The sequence below is a fragment of the Cyclopterus lumpus genome, chromosome 6, assembly GCF_009769545.1.
Source record: "Cyclopterus lumpus isolate fCycLum1 chromosome 6, fCycLum1.pri, whole genome shotgun sequence".
NCBI classification, from domain to species: domain Eukaryota; kingdom Metazoa; phylum Chordata; class Actinopteri; order Perciformes; family Cyclopteridae; genus Cyclopterus; species Cyclopterus lumpus.
The window spans coordinates 7,596,134-7,611,041 of record NC_046971.1 but is presented as its reverse complement, the minus strand read 5'-3'; the positions used below and the strand labels follow the sequence as shown (position 1 = coordinate 7,611,041).

The following is a 14,908-nucleotide window of genomic DNA, read 5'->3' as shown; positions in this document are numbered from 1 at the left end:
TCTCATGTGCATGACTCGCGATAGTAACAGTAGGTGCTTCATCACATGTAGCAGCTCTCAGTGCGGTGTATCTGGATCAGGGTCTAACCACTTACATTGGCTTCAGGGTACAGAGGACAGAAAAAAGTGCAGCTCATCCTGCAGCCAGGTACAACTAATGCACTTCAACAAGCCTCCAAACAGATGGTGTGTGTGTGTCTGTGTGTGTGTGTGTGTGTGTGTGTGCTGTAAAAAGGACAGATGAAGTGAATCTCTAGTAGAGAGGGAAAGGGATTGTTGAGAGGCGGGATGTGCACAACATTTCAGTGAAGCAGTTATGTAATCGTAACCCAGGTAAGGCATAAGCTGTGCTGGAGCGCCGGGCCCACTGTGATATCTGTCATGTATTATGAATCTGTCACCCAGAGCCCGCATGGCCCACCTACTGCACATCACGATGTCTGTACCGATTGCCCTGCAGACCTGCACCCGCATATGTAGGCCGCCAAGTGTGCACGGGAACACTTCTGGATAGTAAAGATTTTTTTAAAAAAAACACTTTTAAATGTTTTTTTTTATGCCATTTGATTAATATATATCACCTCGTATAACCCGGAGTAATTTTCCCGCTCATTCTGTTTGCAAACTGTGGAGACAGACATTGTTTTTGAAAAGCTGACACATCGCCTGCATCATCTATCATTTATAAATGGCCTAGAAAACATTTCACAGGGAATTGCACCACCTCCTCCCTCTAGCGTTTTTTAGCGTTTTTCCTTTTTTTTTTCCTTCTTTTTTTCCTTTTTATCCCGTATTCGGCACAATATACCATTTACCCCTTCAGGATCTCGCACAGATGTTAATCCAGTTGTCGCATATAACAGATTCTTTGCAATCCTTGTATTCAGTTGTGTTTTTGCCCTCATGTTGCTATTTAGAGTTGGCAGAGGTGCACGGTATTGTTCTCTGTTCTCTTGTTGACGAATAGCTTGTGACAGATTATGTGATTTAAGACTACATTTGAGATTCAAGGAACAACCTATGCTGTTCCATTCAGCCACTCAAGGCTATGTGTGATCTCTAATGGGGTGGGCCGTAGCCAGTGACTTCTGGTCATTCAGAGGGAGACTAGCTGTCATTACACATTTGCATTCAATCTTAGGTCACTGGGTTTGTGAGCTGTCCAGTTCGGGTTTGAATGTGGTTTGTTTGCGTTTAGCCGTGGAGGAGGTTGAGACACTTATTCCAATTTCAAGACGTGGACTCCTTTTGGGCCAATCACGGGCAAAGACTTTGCTGTTCACGTTTAGTGGAGGTGCAGTATAAGCACCATCTGATTCTACCACATGGCAATCGTATGAAAATGTTCTTTTAAAACAAAAATCTGCTTGTGGCTTCGCACAAAATAAAGACGAGTAAGTAACAATTTATTAGGCTTAATTTGACTGTAAAAGTGAGCCTGGAAGTTAAGTAAAAAAAAAAATCACTCCTCGCTCTTACAAGGCTCGAATACTACAAAATAGATCTGGATTTTGAGAACGTTTTGAAAAAGTCGATCTGGGTTGGCAGATGTCGAGCTGTTCCGTAGTGGAAGTGACAGCGAAGGAGGCTTGAACCTTCACTGACAACAGCCACGAGAACATCAAAATAAGAGCGCTACAGGTCAAATGATGTGCAGATGGAAGATTTGAAATCCATTGACGTTGAAAAGATATCCAACCTACGAAAGTTAAAGGAATAACTTCGCTTAAAGAGTATTACCAGTATCGCTTGGCTCTGTCCATGAGATTAATACTTAAAACAAAAATTAAAAAAGTCTAAAAAGGAGTTTTCTATATCAAGTTATATAATTGATCAGCTCATTGTCATTATGCATGAACAAGAACAACACGTGTCGCTCGCGACCTGATCTGTACATCCTGCCCAAATGGTACGGCTAACGTCGGCAGAGGTTGCATTGAGTTACATTACGATGCGTTCAAGCTCTATTCAGTAAAAATTTGTGTCGGGCAAAAGTCAATTTTTACTTTATCATAATGTCTTTGAAAGTCAATCTTGTACAATTTAATTTTTGGATAGCGAGTTCAGATATCGGTAAGGAAAGAAGAAGGAAAAAAAAGTATTGAATCATCTCTATTAAAGAGTGAGCTTTGAGGACGGCTGTGTCCCTACTTGAAAGAGCCAAATGAGAGCGGTATCGATATTTCCCAAACACATTCCTTTAAAACTAAACATTTGAACATTACAATTGTGACTCATGAAATCTTAGTATTTAAGTCTTTTTTTTTTTTTTTTTTTTTGAGAGCAGTCATTACTCTGATATCTTTTCTTTGTTGTCACCAATAATCTCTCAATGGGGTCCTAAAAACGAAGTATTTTACCATTTGAATTGATCAATCAGGTTATCAAAAATTAAACATCAGTACATTTATCAGAGACGTCATATTTCTAACAAGTGTCTCTTACATAACTGCTTGGTCCTTCTGCAGTGGTGCAGCACCACATAGCAACACAGCTTTACACGGTAGGCCTACTCTCAGTAAATAACTATCTCACTGCCCATCTCCATAATTGGAAGTGAAACTGCTTCTCATTTCTTTCTCCTGCTGCCTCAGTCCTTAGGTGAATATATTATGCTAATATATCTCTCTCCAAGGCGTTGCAACTTCTAAAAGGTAAATTGAAGGCTAATTCTGAGTCTCGTGGAGCGCCGTCCTAACCGGATTAGACCCTCCTTTGCATCTTATTACAGACACTTACATTCAATCAAACGCTGACCCCTCATCTCTGCTTGGAGGAGTCATTTAAGGCTCCGGAATAGCACGAACGGCACAAGGGGACGGTGATGGTAATGTAAGAAAACCGTTGAACACGGAGCTGTTAACGCCGTCGGATTCTCTGCAGAGCTCTGCGTTTGTGTGCGTTAAGGAGTGTGAGATATGTCATTGGTTGCTCTGTTTTTGGACAGCCTCTCTTCCCCTTTTGCCTGATCTTGATGAGCGTAGCCTGCAGGATGCCATCTGGGTTCTGTCATATGTTACTGTGCCACGCAGAGGCTGTGTGTGTGTGTGTGTGTGTGTGTGTGTGTGTGTGTGTGTGTGTGTGTGTGTGTGTGTGTGTGTGTGTGTGTGTGTGTGTGTGTGTGTGTGTGTGTGTGTGTGTGTGTGTGTGTGTGTGTGTGTGTGTGTGTGTGTGTGTGTGTGTGTGTGTGTGTGTGTGTGTGTGTGTTGCTGTTGAAGGGGAATTAATGTCTGTCTATTCATACTGCTGTCGAAACAATTAGTCTTTCAATTTGTCATCGGGGAATTATTCAACAAGGATTATGATAATGGAAAACATTTCCGAGTTACAGCTTCTCTGTTTGGGTTTCATACCATTGCACATTGAATACGTTGTGGTTTAAGAGAAATGAAAAACATATTTATAGACATCACTATGGGCTTTAGGAAACTGTGATTTTTGACTAAAGTGTCAATCGTTCAAGATAAAAATGTAACTGATCAATTGCTAATAAAGAAATAATGATTAGTTCCAAGTTTACAGTTCTGGTCACAATTATTGGCACGCATGACATTTAAGTACATCGTATAGAATATCTACTGAAAAACAAATCTAGTGAAACAGCTGGTTGGTCTGTACAACAAATGTAATTGTTAAAAAACAACTTTAAAAACTGAGAAATCGCCGTGACCGTGTAATCACTTCATTAGCCAACGGTTTTAAATCCTGATCTCAAATCCCATTGAGAATCGTTGGAGAGCTGAGATCTGCCATGAAGTTTGGAGGCCAAAGAGTGTGCAACCAAACATTAACAAACACGTCATTTGAAAAAAATATTTGTTAATTGTTTAGTTTTTTTATCAACTTCTTTGGACCTCCTAATAAAATATTCTGAAGATACAAATGTGGTACATTTCCAAGTTGTGCAAAAAATTTCAAGGGTGCCAATAATCGTGACCAGAACTGTATGTGGTGTGTGTTTTTTGTTTGTGGAAGGGAAAAGCTAAAACCACCTCTCTGTTGTCATAAACACCAATACGTGTTGAAGATTTGTAATCTACCATTACGTCTGTTTCAAAAGTAACTCAAATATTTAACAATATTTAATATCATTTCAGTAATGCATCATACTGAGGTTAAAAGCCATTTTTAATCCATATTTAAATGGGTTCACATAAACATAACTCACACATTTCCAGACATTAATCTTCAACTACAATTATCTTTATTATGAATTATTCTGCTGAGAGGGTTCAGGCTTATCCTTTCATAAATGTCTTGCCAATAGTTTCAGATACATTTTCTGTTGATTGACATGAAACATTTTTTAGGCACTACATTGAGGTATATTATATCTGTACAGGGCACCTCCAAGAAATCCACGAATAGCAATGTCACCCGGTCTGATCCATACAGCTGTTCAGCAGTTATAATTATCAGCCTCATGACTATTATTAGTGGCAGTGCAGCTTGAATTTATACTTCCGTCTTACTGTGCGAGGATGTTGACGTCTTTGAAGATTTTGTGTGTGGTTGGATTATTATCTGGAAATCCAAACCATACAGTGGACATTCCTATAAGGTGATATTTGTCCGATGCGTTTTGCACAAAAAAGTAGAATTGTGAAAATTAAGTTTCAAATCAAAGCTGCTCTAATCACCATTTTTATATTAGCAATAGAAAAAGAGTGTAATATGAAAAGACATTATTTTGGTTTTTACATTTGCTAACACGTCACTATATCAACTTTAAACGATGATAATAAGTCAGTGTTGCGTTCACAGCGTGTTGCACTGCCCCCTGGGGGCCACGAGCGTAACCAGCGCAGTTTAGTTCTTATCTTGTGTACAAATCATTACAATGAGGTTAAATTATTAAGTAAAAAACATTTACATTTTTCACCCCAAAAATGCATTAGTACTATTTCATAAACCATCAAGATACTTTTTCGTTGTCAGAAAGACGTTATCAATACACTTTACTTTAATGTCCATGTGCTTGCAATAAAGGATAAAACACAAAGGTGTTTGCACAGCACACAGGAGAGGCAATAACTCCGAGCAATAAGGACGAGAGCCACCAAACAAAAGAATCCAGCCAAAAGGAAATTGCTTACTCCTGGTCTGGAGTCGAGCCATAAATAATAAAATGAACTGATCTAACAGGCCTCTTCCAGGAGCAGCTTTCCCTGGTGCAGTGGCCCAGTGGCCAGCTCTCTGTGGCTGGACTCGACCTGCCGTAGTCTCCCCGCGGTGGAAGTTCTGTTGTCAAGTTTTCCCCGGCTCTGATTTATTGTCCAGACGCTTTTAGTTACAGAGGAGTTCAGCTCTGGGGTCGCTAGTGGCCGTAGTCATGGCTATTCCCTAACCACCCTGTGATGCTGCGGCCCAGTCAAGGTGTGATGGATGGGGATGCCACAGTGGGCACGTGCTAAGATGCAGGCAGGGCTCAGGCTCTCTGCGCTCTGCGTTTGTGTTTGAGGGATCAGGATGTTCATTAGGATCCCTGAGGAGGGCAGGATTGTTGTTCTGATGCTTCAAATGGAAAAAAAAGAAGGAGAAAAAACAGGACACAGAAGAGATGCATGCTGAAACCTAAAATAGATGAAATGAAAGTACTACAGAGCAGAGCTGGCCCGTGACTGTAATAAAAAAAACAGTAATTGAGATGGAAACATTGCGCCATCAATGGTTCAAGAATCAACATGGCTATTGATGGTATTCGCTGTTTGTCCAGACACAAGCCATGTTTTTGTTTTCCAAAGCCCAAGATTTACTGCTCCCATTGTTCATATTTTCCATCTCCAGTCCAAAACAGTCAACATATTTGAAGAGGAGGTTGCTTTTGATAAGCCTATGACAGGAGTTAATCCCACCAGCTATGCAAATAGATAACAGGGCGATGTATTCGTTCACCTGTGCTTTCTGGTTATGATACAGGTGCAGATGGTGTTTGTCGTTTTGCCCCGTATGAAAGCATCTGCACCCCTTTATTCAAATTACCCCTTTAATTTGTTACCCGTCTGTATGGGATTGAGCAAATGGGTACACGCACACTTTTTGTGTGTAGAGCTGAAATCATTAGTCCATTAATAAGAGAAAAATTAATGTGCAAATATTTTGACAATCTGCCAATCATTTTTGTCGTTCATCAACCAAAAGAAATGGCAAACATTCATTCATTGATGCCAGCTTCTCAAATGTGAGGATGCTATACTTTCCTCTGCTTTATATCTTAAAAGATTGAATTATTTCGGTTTTCGTTAGCCGGATTAAAACATAGCAATATGTTAATGTGAACTTGGTCTAATATTAGGAAGGGCATTTGTTACAATCTTTGACATTATATTGACAAAACCATTAGTCAAGAAAATAATCAGCAGGATAACTGTTAATTATTTCCAACGGTACCTTTTTATTAATGCCTTTTGACAATATTTATCAATTGGACTACAGATGATGATTTATGTGGTAAAGCACATCTGAGGGTGCAGAACACTTCATGTCATCAAGTCCAATACATTTGAAAAATTGAATTAAATGGTTTTATAATGCAAAACTTTCCATGGTGAGGTCAAACCCAGATTGTATCTGATTATTTATCAGCCACGGTAGTTTCTTTTTGTCCTTCTCCATGCCATGATATATGTATCATTAACGTCTGGCACATGTCTAACAGGAGTCAAGCCAAAGTAACTAGCCAAAATGGCCATGCACTCAGTCAACCAATCACCCCAACCCTCCTGCTGGCTCTGCAGCACAGCCTCCGGTACCCGTCTCTTTTCAAGGCCAGCAGCTTCCTCTGGAACTGCTCACTAGCCACAATGTAGAGCACCGGGTCCAGGCAGCTGCTGACGCTGCACATGGCCTCAAAGAGCTCAAAGGAGGCGTAGAGAACGTCGGCGTTAGACGGAGTGACCCGGTCATCGATCCTCATGAACACCAGGGTGACGATCATGACGTGGTACGGCACGAAGGAAACCACGAAAACGAGTAGGGCGGCGGTGATGAGCCGCAGGGGCTTCCCCGCCGCCCGCTGGTCTCCCGTGGGCCTCCTGCACCTCGGGAGGCGCCTCAAAACACAAACCGTCTTTATGTAAAAAGCCAGCATGACGGCGAACGGCAGCAGGAATCCGCCGATTGTTCTGACGACGGTGATCGTCTTGACGTACGCGAAGGGGCCCCGGATGTGGTCCATGCAAACGGTGGCGTTTTGCGGCCGGCGAATGGCGAAAGTCGTGAATAAGTCGGGGATGGCACTCAGGACCAGCGCGGCCCACGCGCAGACTGCGCACAGCTTGGCTTTACCCACGTGCCACCAGCGGCGAGAGCTGATGGGGTGCACCGTCCCGACGTAGCGGTCGAAACTGATCAGCGTGAGGAAGAGGATGCTGCCGTATATGTTGATGTTGAAGGAGATTTTCTTGAACTGGCAGAAGGTCTGCGTGTCTTTGAGGTGCGGCCTCTGGACGGTGAAGTATAGGGTGAAGGGGAGGGTGAGAATCCAGGCGGAGTCGCACAGGGCCAGGTTCAGCAGGAAGAGATGGCTGGTGCTCGGGGTTCTCCTGAAGCAGGAGTAGTTGATGATGGCCGCTACGTTCCCCAGGATGCCCACAGGGAGGGCGAAGGAGAAGAGAACCAGCAGGATGTAGCAATACCACTGGCCGTTCTCAAATTGGCTGCAGAATACTGTTGACTGGTTCAGGAGCTCTCGAAGCACCTCTGGGATTCAAGGACAGGAGTCAGATTTGCTGGTGTATTATTATTATTATTATTATTATTATTGTTAATACCTCAGCATCTTAGTAAAAGAGCATTTTAGTATTGTACTCCCAAAGAATTGGAGGGCTTGTGAGAGACAAATTACTTTTATGCAGGAGAATGGAGTTAGCTGTGCACCCGATCATAGAGGTGCAATTATTTTTTACGTTTTTATTAAACCGTAACCACAATCGTACCTGACGTTAATAAAGTGTGTTTGTTATGTGCAGAAAATTTACTTTTTGAAAACATTGGCATCACTATATCTTGACTTTTAGTTCCTAGTATAGTAATACGGTTAAAAATAACTGGTTCCAGCATTTCCCATAATTAGTTTCGATACCCACTTCTTTCAGACTTTGTGTTTCCATAGACTGCAGAGTCATCTTTGTGTCTAGAAAATGTATCTCGTTAAAAATAGACTCCAGAAATCCAGTCAAACAAGAGTGGCAGTTTATTTTTAACTGTGAAATAAGGGTATGTTAATGCATACAATAATTCAGATCTGCCAGGTAACGCACAGACAATTCTATCAACTTATACTCTCTTTTAGGTGAGCCGTTTGGCACTACATCATTTCTGCTATTTAAGTTCTATATGGCATACTCATTTGAGTTGGTTTAAATAAGATTTTAATAACTTCCAGAATGATGCCGGTCTCACTCTGCGTGATTGAGTCTGTCAGTAAGCCCTGCTGTCAGACAGTAGTTTAGGTAAGATGTGCTCACCCTCTCTCTCTCTCTCTCTCCAAGGGCCCTTTTGTTATTTACTGTAGCTATCGCTGTGGTCTCAGAGCGCCATCCAGGAAGCGAGAGCTCGACCGTCTACTGCGAACAACGAAAAACCTGAGGACTCTTGATCTATCGCCAATGTCACAGATAATAAATCCATCCGACCTTTTTGCACATTTCAACCTTCAGCACACCAGAAAAGGCAAATGTTTGATGTCCTGTTGCGATTTAAGGACTTTTTGTTATCGTCATACAGCTACACAGTAAGTATAAATTTGTCGCCAGTATAAGGGTATTGTTGACACAGTAATTACATTTAAACAGTGGTGTCAGGAAATTGAAATAAAAATGACAATTAGAACAATAATAATGATAGAATAACTCATAATTAAAATAGTAAAGTGTGTTAGATCCTTATTGTGTCATACATTATCTGGAATAGTGAATGGTTACCTCTGTTTGCCGTGTCAGACGTTTTGAGGGGCGATATCATGATGAATGGAGACGGTGATCACATCTCAGGTCGCCTTCACGCCTCCTCCGCCAGCTGTGTGCTTCTCATCTGTCAGGAGCTACTGCTGCTGCACTCCCCTACGTGTGTGTGTGTGTGTGTGTGTGTGTGTGTGTGTGTGTGTGTGTGTGTGTGTGTGTGTGTGTGTGTGTGTGTGTGTGTGTGTGTGTGTGTGTGTGTGTGTGTGTGTGTGTGTGTGTGTGTGTGTGTGTGTGTGTGTGTGTGTGTGTGTGTGTGTGTGTGTGTGTGTGTGTGTGTGTTACAGGAAGTCACTGTTAAAACATCTAAGATACATTCAGTAATTGCTTGTCTGTGTGCTCCAGGCTCCGGGTCTTCTGTGTGCCCTGTTGGTTGATGACTTTGTGATCTCATTATCAGACGGGTAACCATAACGTTGGCAGTTTGATTAACGGAGACAATGGGAAATCCTAAAAACGTTGTAATGCACTTGTGAATGACAGTGAATTTGAACGTACACTCAGTTGCCGGTGTTTTTGTTACACCGAAAAAGGGATATAGCAGTGAAGAGTGGTGTTTCTGCTATTTAGCCAACCCTGCTTGATATAAATAGGTGGGACAAATTAATAGAAACACCTGTCAATATAGTGCAAAAGAGTTAAAAAAACAACACAATGATCATACAATTTCAACAAAAACTGAACATTATAACCTTCATGAAACTCTGATTTATTGCAGGACTTTTTTTATTAGACTGCATTAGTAAACGGTATAGTGTACCTAATAAACCTGTCAGTGAGGGTATAAAAGGCACTCAAGCCCCAGCTTCTTAATTTAAATACTTCTGTCACTGGGTTTGTAGGTGCTGATTTAAACAAGTGTAATCTTGTTAAATATTGTGTAAAGTTTATATTATCGTATCTCGGCAGCTGCTTAGCCTAAAGTATAGAGTGTAGACTAACGTCTAGAGATTCTTCTGCCACTGCAATGTAAACGGAACAAACAGCGTGCAATTTAACACTTTGACCTATTTTTTTTCCAATGGTTTTTCTGTTCATTGGTTAATTCATTGTTATTTTGAAAGGGAATTGTGAACGTGATTTATACTAAAATGGCAGCATTGCGTTCATTAGTATCAACAGAAATGGGCCGTTGAGGCTATAAAGTAGGCCACATTTATACATCAATGGAAATAATTCCCAACACTGCGTTTGTTTTTCCACTAATGTGAATCATTTTGACAACTTGACACTTGAATTCAGACCCAGATGTGGCGTTCAGGTGTCACAAGAGGTCCCCGACCTCAAATGGTCCAATGCTTTTCTGCCCAACGTCTACGATCGTACTGCGTGTCCGTTCATCACCACTAGATGGAGACACGGCTACATGTTTGATTTTCATTCAGAAGTGGATATGAGCTCATCTCAAAACAGAACCCTATAAATAGCTTTAAAGGAACGATTCTGTAAATTACGGAATCAAACTGTAATTGCATTGCTCGTGAGTAATACAGCAGCCTGGTCCAAGTTAGTGGGGGCCGTTTGCAGTGTGGGTGAGTGAAAGTGAGAACGAGATAAAACATATGCCCCTCATAGTTTGTTGTGTGCCAGTGTCTGGTTGTGGCTTCCTTGTCAATGTGTGTTGTTGTTGTTGTTGTTGTCGTCGTCCCCTGCTCGTGAATCACACCTTTTCGGGCTCCTCTACTGCCGTGAGGTGCGGTGACTCAAACGGCTTGGCTGAACAGTCTTGAATTACCCCGCTAGTTAAACCCTGCCCACAGAGGCTGTGAGCGGGCGGCTGTGCCACTTTAAAAGTCAGATCTGCCGATACACACTGTGCTCCTACATCTAAGCCATGGGCTCATTGGCACTTGAGGCAATTAAGTTTACCCATGCAAGTCAATTCAATTATGCATCTGTGATGAGCCCTGAAATACCACCGAGCAAGACGTATGGTGTGGCCTCACAACCAGCCACCTTGCTTTGGCTAAAACACCCTCAACATGTATGGTTAACTTGTGTTATTAAGAGAATATTCAACTTTAATACTCTCTTCTGCAAAGCTCACAATCAGTAAGCAACCAAAGGTAAAACTATCACCGCAGACGGAGCTGTCGTTCAGTAAGATGGAAAGGCTTCGTCTGCGTAATATATTTAAACCTACAACAGGAGGTCCATTCATTATATCTCCTCATCTCCATAGGAATATCAACATCTTTGCTTTTATGTGAGCAGTGAGAGAGAAAAAAAAACTAAAAGTGAGCAAGCTGAGATTGAACAGCATGTAAAACTATTGGAGAGTGAACCAGCCAGGCTGTAATGGGAAAATAAATGGAGCATTCTGCTCTGCTGTGTGTGCGTGTGCGTGTGTGTGTGCGTGTGTTTGTGTATGTGTGTGTGTGTGTGTGTACACACAATGAATTCTCAGAGGAGCTGTAACTCAAAGAGATGCTGACTGAGCTGGAGAAGAGAAAAACAAAGAGTTGTTCCTGGGAAGATGGCACCGGATCACAGCTGAAGGAGAGCATCAACGTGTGTGTGTGTGTGTGTGTGTGTGTGTAGACAGTTCAGATCATATCAGGGAGTCAAGTTTTGGCCCCAGCCTTTCCTTTTAATAGTGGGTATCTGCCAATAATGAGTAGATACTTATATTTATCTCAATGTTGATTCAATATGTATTCACCACATTTAGATAGCAGGTGTAGCCCTCTAAATGTGGCCCATCGGATTTTAAGGTGCTACTTGATCCACATAAAGACCCAATAAAATTCATACGCCTTAATTATTAATACGGGTGAAAGTTTAACTGGGAGAATGAGACCTGAAATTAAATGGACTCACGCGGCTACAGAGCTTGGAGCTTGGAGTACAGCAACAAAGTTAGTGAGTGCGGTTTTGAGCTTTCGATTTGAAAAAACAAAATGGTAAAAGTGGACATAACCGTCGGAATATGATGAATAAAAAGAATGTTATTTGGATATATCTCCGCCTCCGTAGCTTAAATGTGGACCATTAAAACAAAACAAAAAAGAAAAGTCTGTTTGATTTGTATCCATTTCATTTGCAAATCCTATTTGACCCAAGTCTGAGTGATGCTGGTGGTAACAAACACCCTAAAGTGGATTGCTTCTGTTCCACGTCGCAGTATTGGAGGTAGATCAAGGACTGTTGCATTAGGCGATTACATTATGCACCCCTAATTGCATCACACATGCTATTATTCAGATCGCTCAATAATTTATACTTTACTTATGTAATGCTTTTTCATAACGCCACCCTGACTAGAAAAACATGTCCCCAAATTAAAGATATAAATAGGCTTTTGTTTGCCATAAGGGAACCAAAATAAAGATTAGTCTGTCATCATATTTATAGCTAGCCACGGAGGCGCAATAAGCACCAACTGCAGTCTTTTCAAGGTACAACAACAAGCGAAAAGTCCTTGTTGTCTTCGCCAGCAGAAGAAACGCGCTTGTGTGAATATGCTTTCTGTGCAGAGGCGCGCACATCTGAATCAATCTCATGCTCTGCCGGAGAGATGTATCTCAATAATTTGATTGCAAGCCGGGATTGTATGAAACAAAAACAAAAAACACCACGGGTCACAATTAATTTCTCTAATCATGCAATAACTCACATCACGAAACAAACGGCGAGCGTTAATCCACCGACATCATGTCCACAACAGATGCATGACATTATGCGCATGTGGGAATATTTTTTTGTCTGTTGGGCTCGGTGATGAAATGGTGACAGTCGGAATTGGTTCGGAAAATAAGACAACCGCTTGGAAATGACGCCTCCGAAAGTGGTCTTTCATCTTAATTTCAGGGCTTAAAGGGCACGTGTCTGACGCAGGACGACATTATTGATCTGTGTGACTAATTCTTCTGCTTTCATCTTCATTTTCGTGGCCATACATGTTTGACATGCTGTTTGAACCCCCCCACTGACAGCAGTGTCCTTGTCATGCCTCCTTTTTTTAGGTCGATACCTGCGCCTGAAAATGTTCCGCGAGGATCATGGCTCCTGGATGACCATGTTCTTCAGCGCCATCCTCTTCCTCTTCATCTTCTCACACATCTACAACCTTTTCCTGCTGATCGCTGGGAGCATGGAGTAAGCCATTCAATCTCTCTCTCTCTCTCTCTCTCTCTCTCTGGCCCTTTTCCCTCATCCTCTGCTTCCCATTTGTAAGAGCCACTGTACGGCGGGCGTGATTGATCTAAATGTCTTGCCTGAACAGAGAGTCAATGGCAGTATGATTAATCAGCCCGGACTTTAAATCACAGGTAGGCGCAGGCAAGAGGAAGGTGGTTAATCCTGAAAGATCACCTTCAGCATCCCATGATCTTGACTGATTTTGATTTTTGACCAAAAAAACCATTGATTTCTTTTTGCCACAGCTCTCCCAGCTTCAAATCCCTTTTGTTTTGGCTCCTGTTGCCCCGGCCTACCTGCTGAGAAACCACTACGCACTGCAGCGCTTGACACACACACACACACACACACACACATCAAGCCAGTGACAGGAATCCGTTTATGCATTTGCAATGTGTCCGTCTAGAGGTAGGAAAACATGCCCTTGAAGCCAGCCAGCCAGACACGAGGTTGCCACGAGGTGATTTACCATTGTGTGTGTGTGTGTGTGTGTTTGGGGGGCTGTAAACAAAAACAAAAACAAATTGTGTGGCAGGTGTCTATTCAGGTACAAGGTGTAAAGAGGGAGGCCGTGGCTGTAATGGGATCTGTCCATACAGTGCTGCTGCTTCTCCAATTAAACAACACACATCAGACTATCCATACCGTGCAGGCAGATGAAGGCTATTAGCTTGCAGGCAAGTTGTGGTGTTTTTCTCTGGCCAGAGGGATGCGTTTGTGTAATCAGGCCCATCTGTCACTCCGGCCGGCGCGGCGACACCGGCATCCATCTTGTCCCTTCTCTCATGGTCGGCCGAGAAGAAGGAAAAAGACCCGAGCGGAGAGGTCGCAGGTCCGCCGAGACGAGGAATGCTGCTTGCTCAGGGAAAAGTTACATTTGCAGTCGCACCGAGTGCATCCGTCACAAAAACGACTTTTTTTTCTTTCTTATACCGCCTCTCATTTCTGCCTTGAAATGCCAAGAGAAAAAAAAAAGGGGGCCCATTTTGAGTTTTTTTTTTTCCCCCCCTATATGACATTCAGATAATACTTAAGGAAAAAATAATGAGTCACTCAGGCATTTTGAGAGACGAAGATGAATAATTTACAGCACCATATATCATTTATACCCATCTAACATGTGCAAGTCACTCTGCTCATATTAGCCGCATCACTTGTCCAGATGTAAAAAGTAGCAACCGTAACAGCCTATTAAACAATTAAACTGGGGCCCGCACGACACTAACACTCAGCCGGGGATTATTTGCTCTGGATATACGTGGAGCAGCGTTGTCGGTTATCCGCCAATGTAAGGCGCTCCCCGCAAAGACAGATGGTGCTGTTGTAAAGCGAGTGAGCCCGCCGCTGCCAGGACACCTGGTTCTTTATCTGCACTCCAAAAGCCCTCTCCTCTCTCCTCCCCCTCCCGTACCCGTCCCGCTTGTTTCCTTTCTGCTCCGGCAGTGTGTCCACCGAGGACCCGGGCCCTGCCAACAACCATTAGTGTTCACATCTCTGTTCAAGACCGACATGTAAGAGCAATGTTCACACTCTGCCAGGATGCCCCTCGGAAGACCGTCTCCTCGGCTGCGTTAGCATGAATGCAGCAGAGTGAGCGACAAGGGGGGGGGGGGGGGGGGGGGGGGGGGAGGGGGTGCGAGAGGATGGTGAGTCCGGGGGGGGGGGGGGGGGTCCAGCCCCGATGATGCAGTGAAACTTAAGTCTTTTGATCCATGTCCAAAACCCCCATTTGCATCGCCCCCGACACCACTCCAACCAATCCCTCACCCCACAGCAAGGAGGTTGTGGTTTTCTCTTTCGCCACAAGC

General features: G+C 42.9%; 1 protein-coding gene across 2 annotated transcripts in view; it reads left to right on the top strand.

The window, feature by feature from the left end:
* tmem117 (transmembrane protein 117) overlaps positions 1-14,908 on the top strand; it is a 40,728-nt gene that overhangs the window by 5,420 nt on the left and 20,400 nt on the right. For both annotated transcript variants that reach the window (XM_034536139.1, XM_034536138.1), the window contains one exon: positions 12,926-13,058. In XM_034536139.1, coding sequence (XP_034392030.1) covers positions 12,926-13,058 — 133 coding nt within the window. The remainder of the gene's footprint in view (positions 1-12,925; positions 13,059-14,908) is intronic.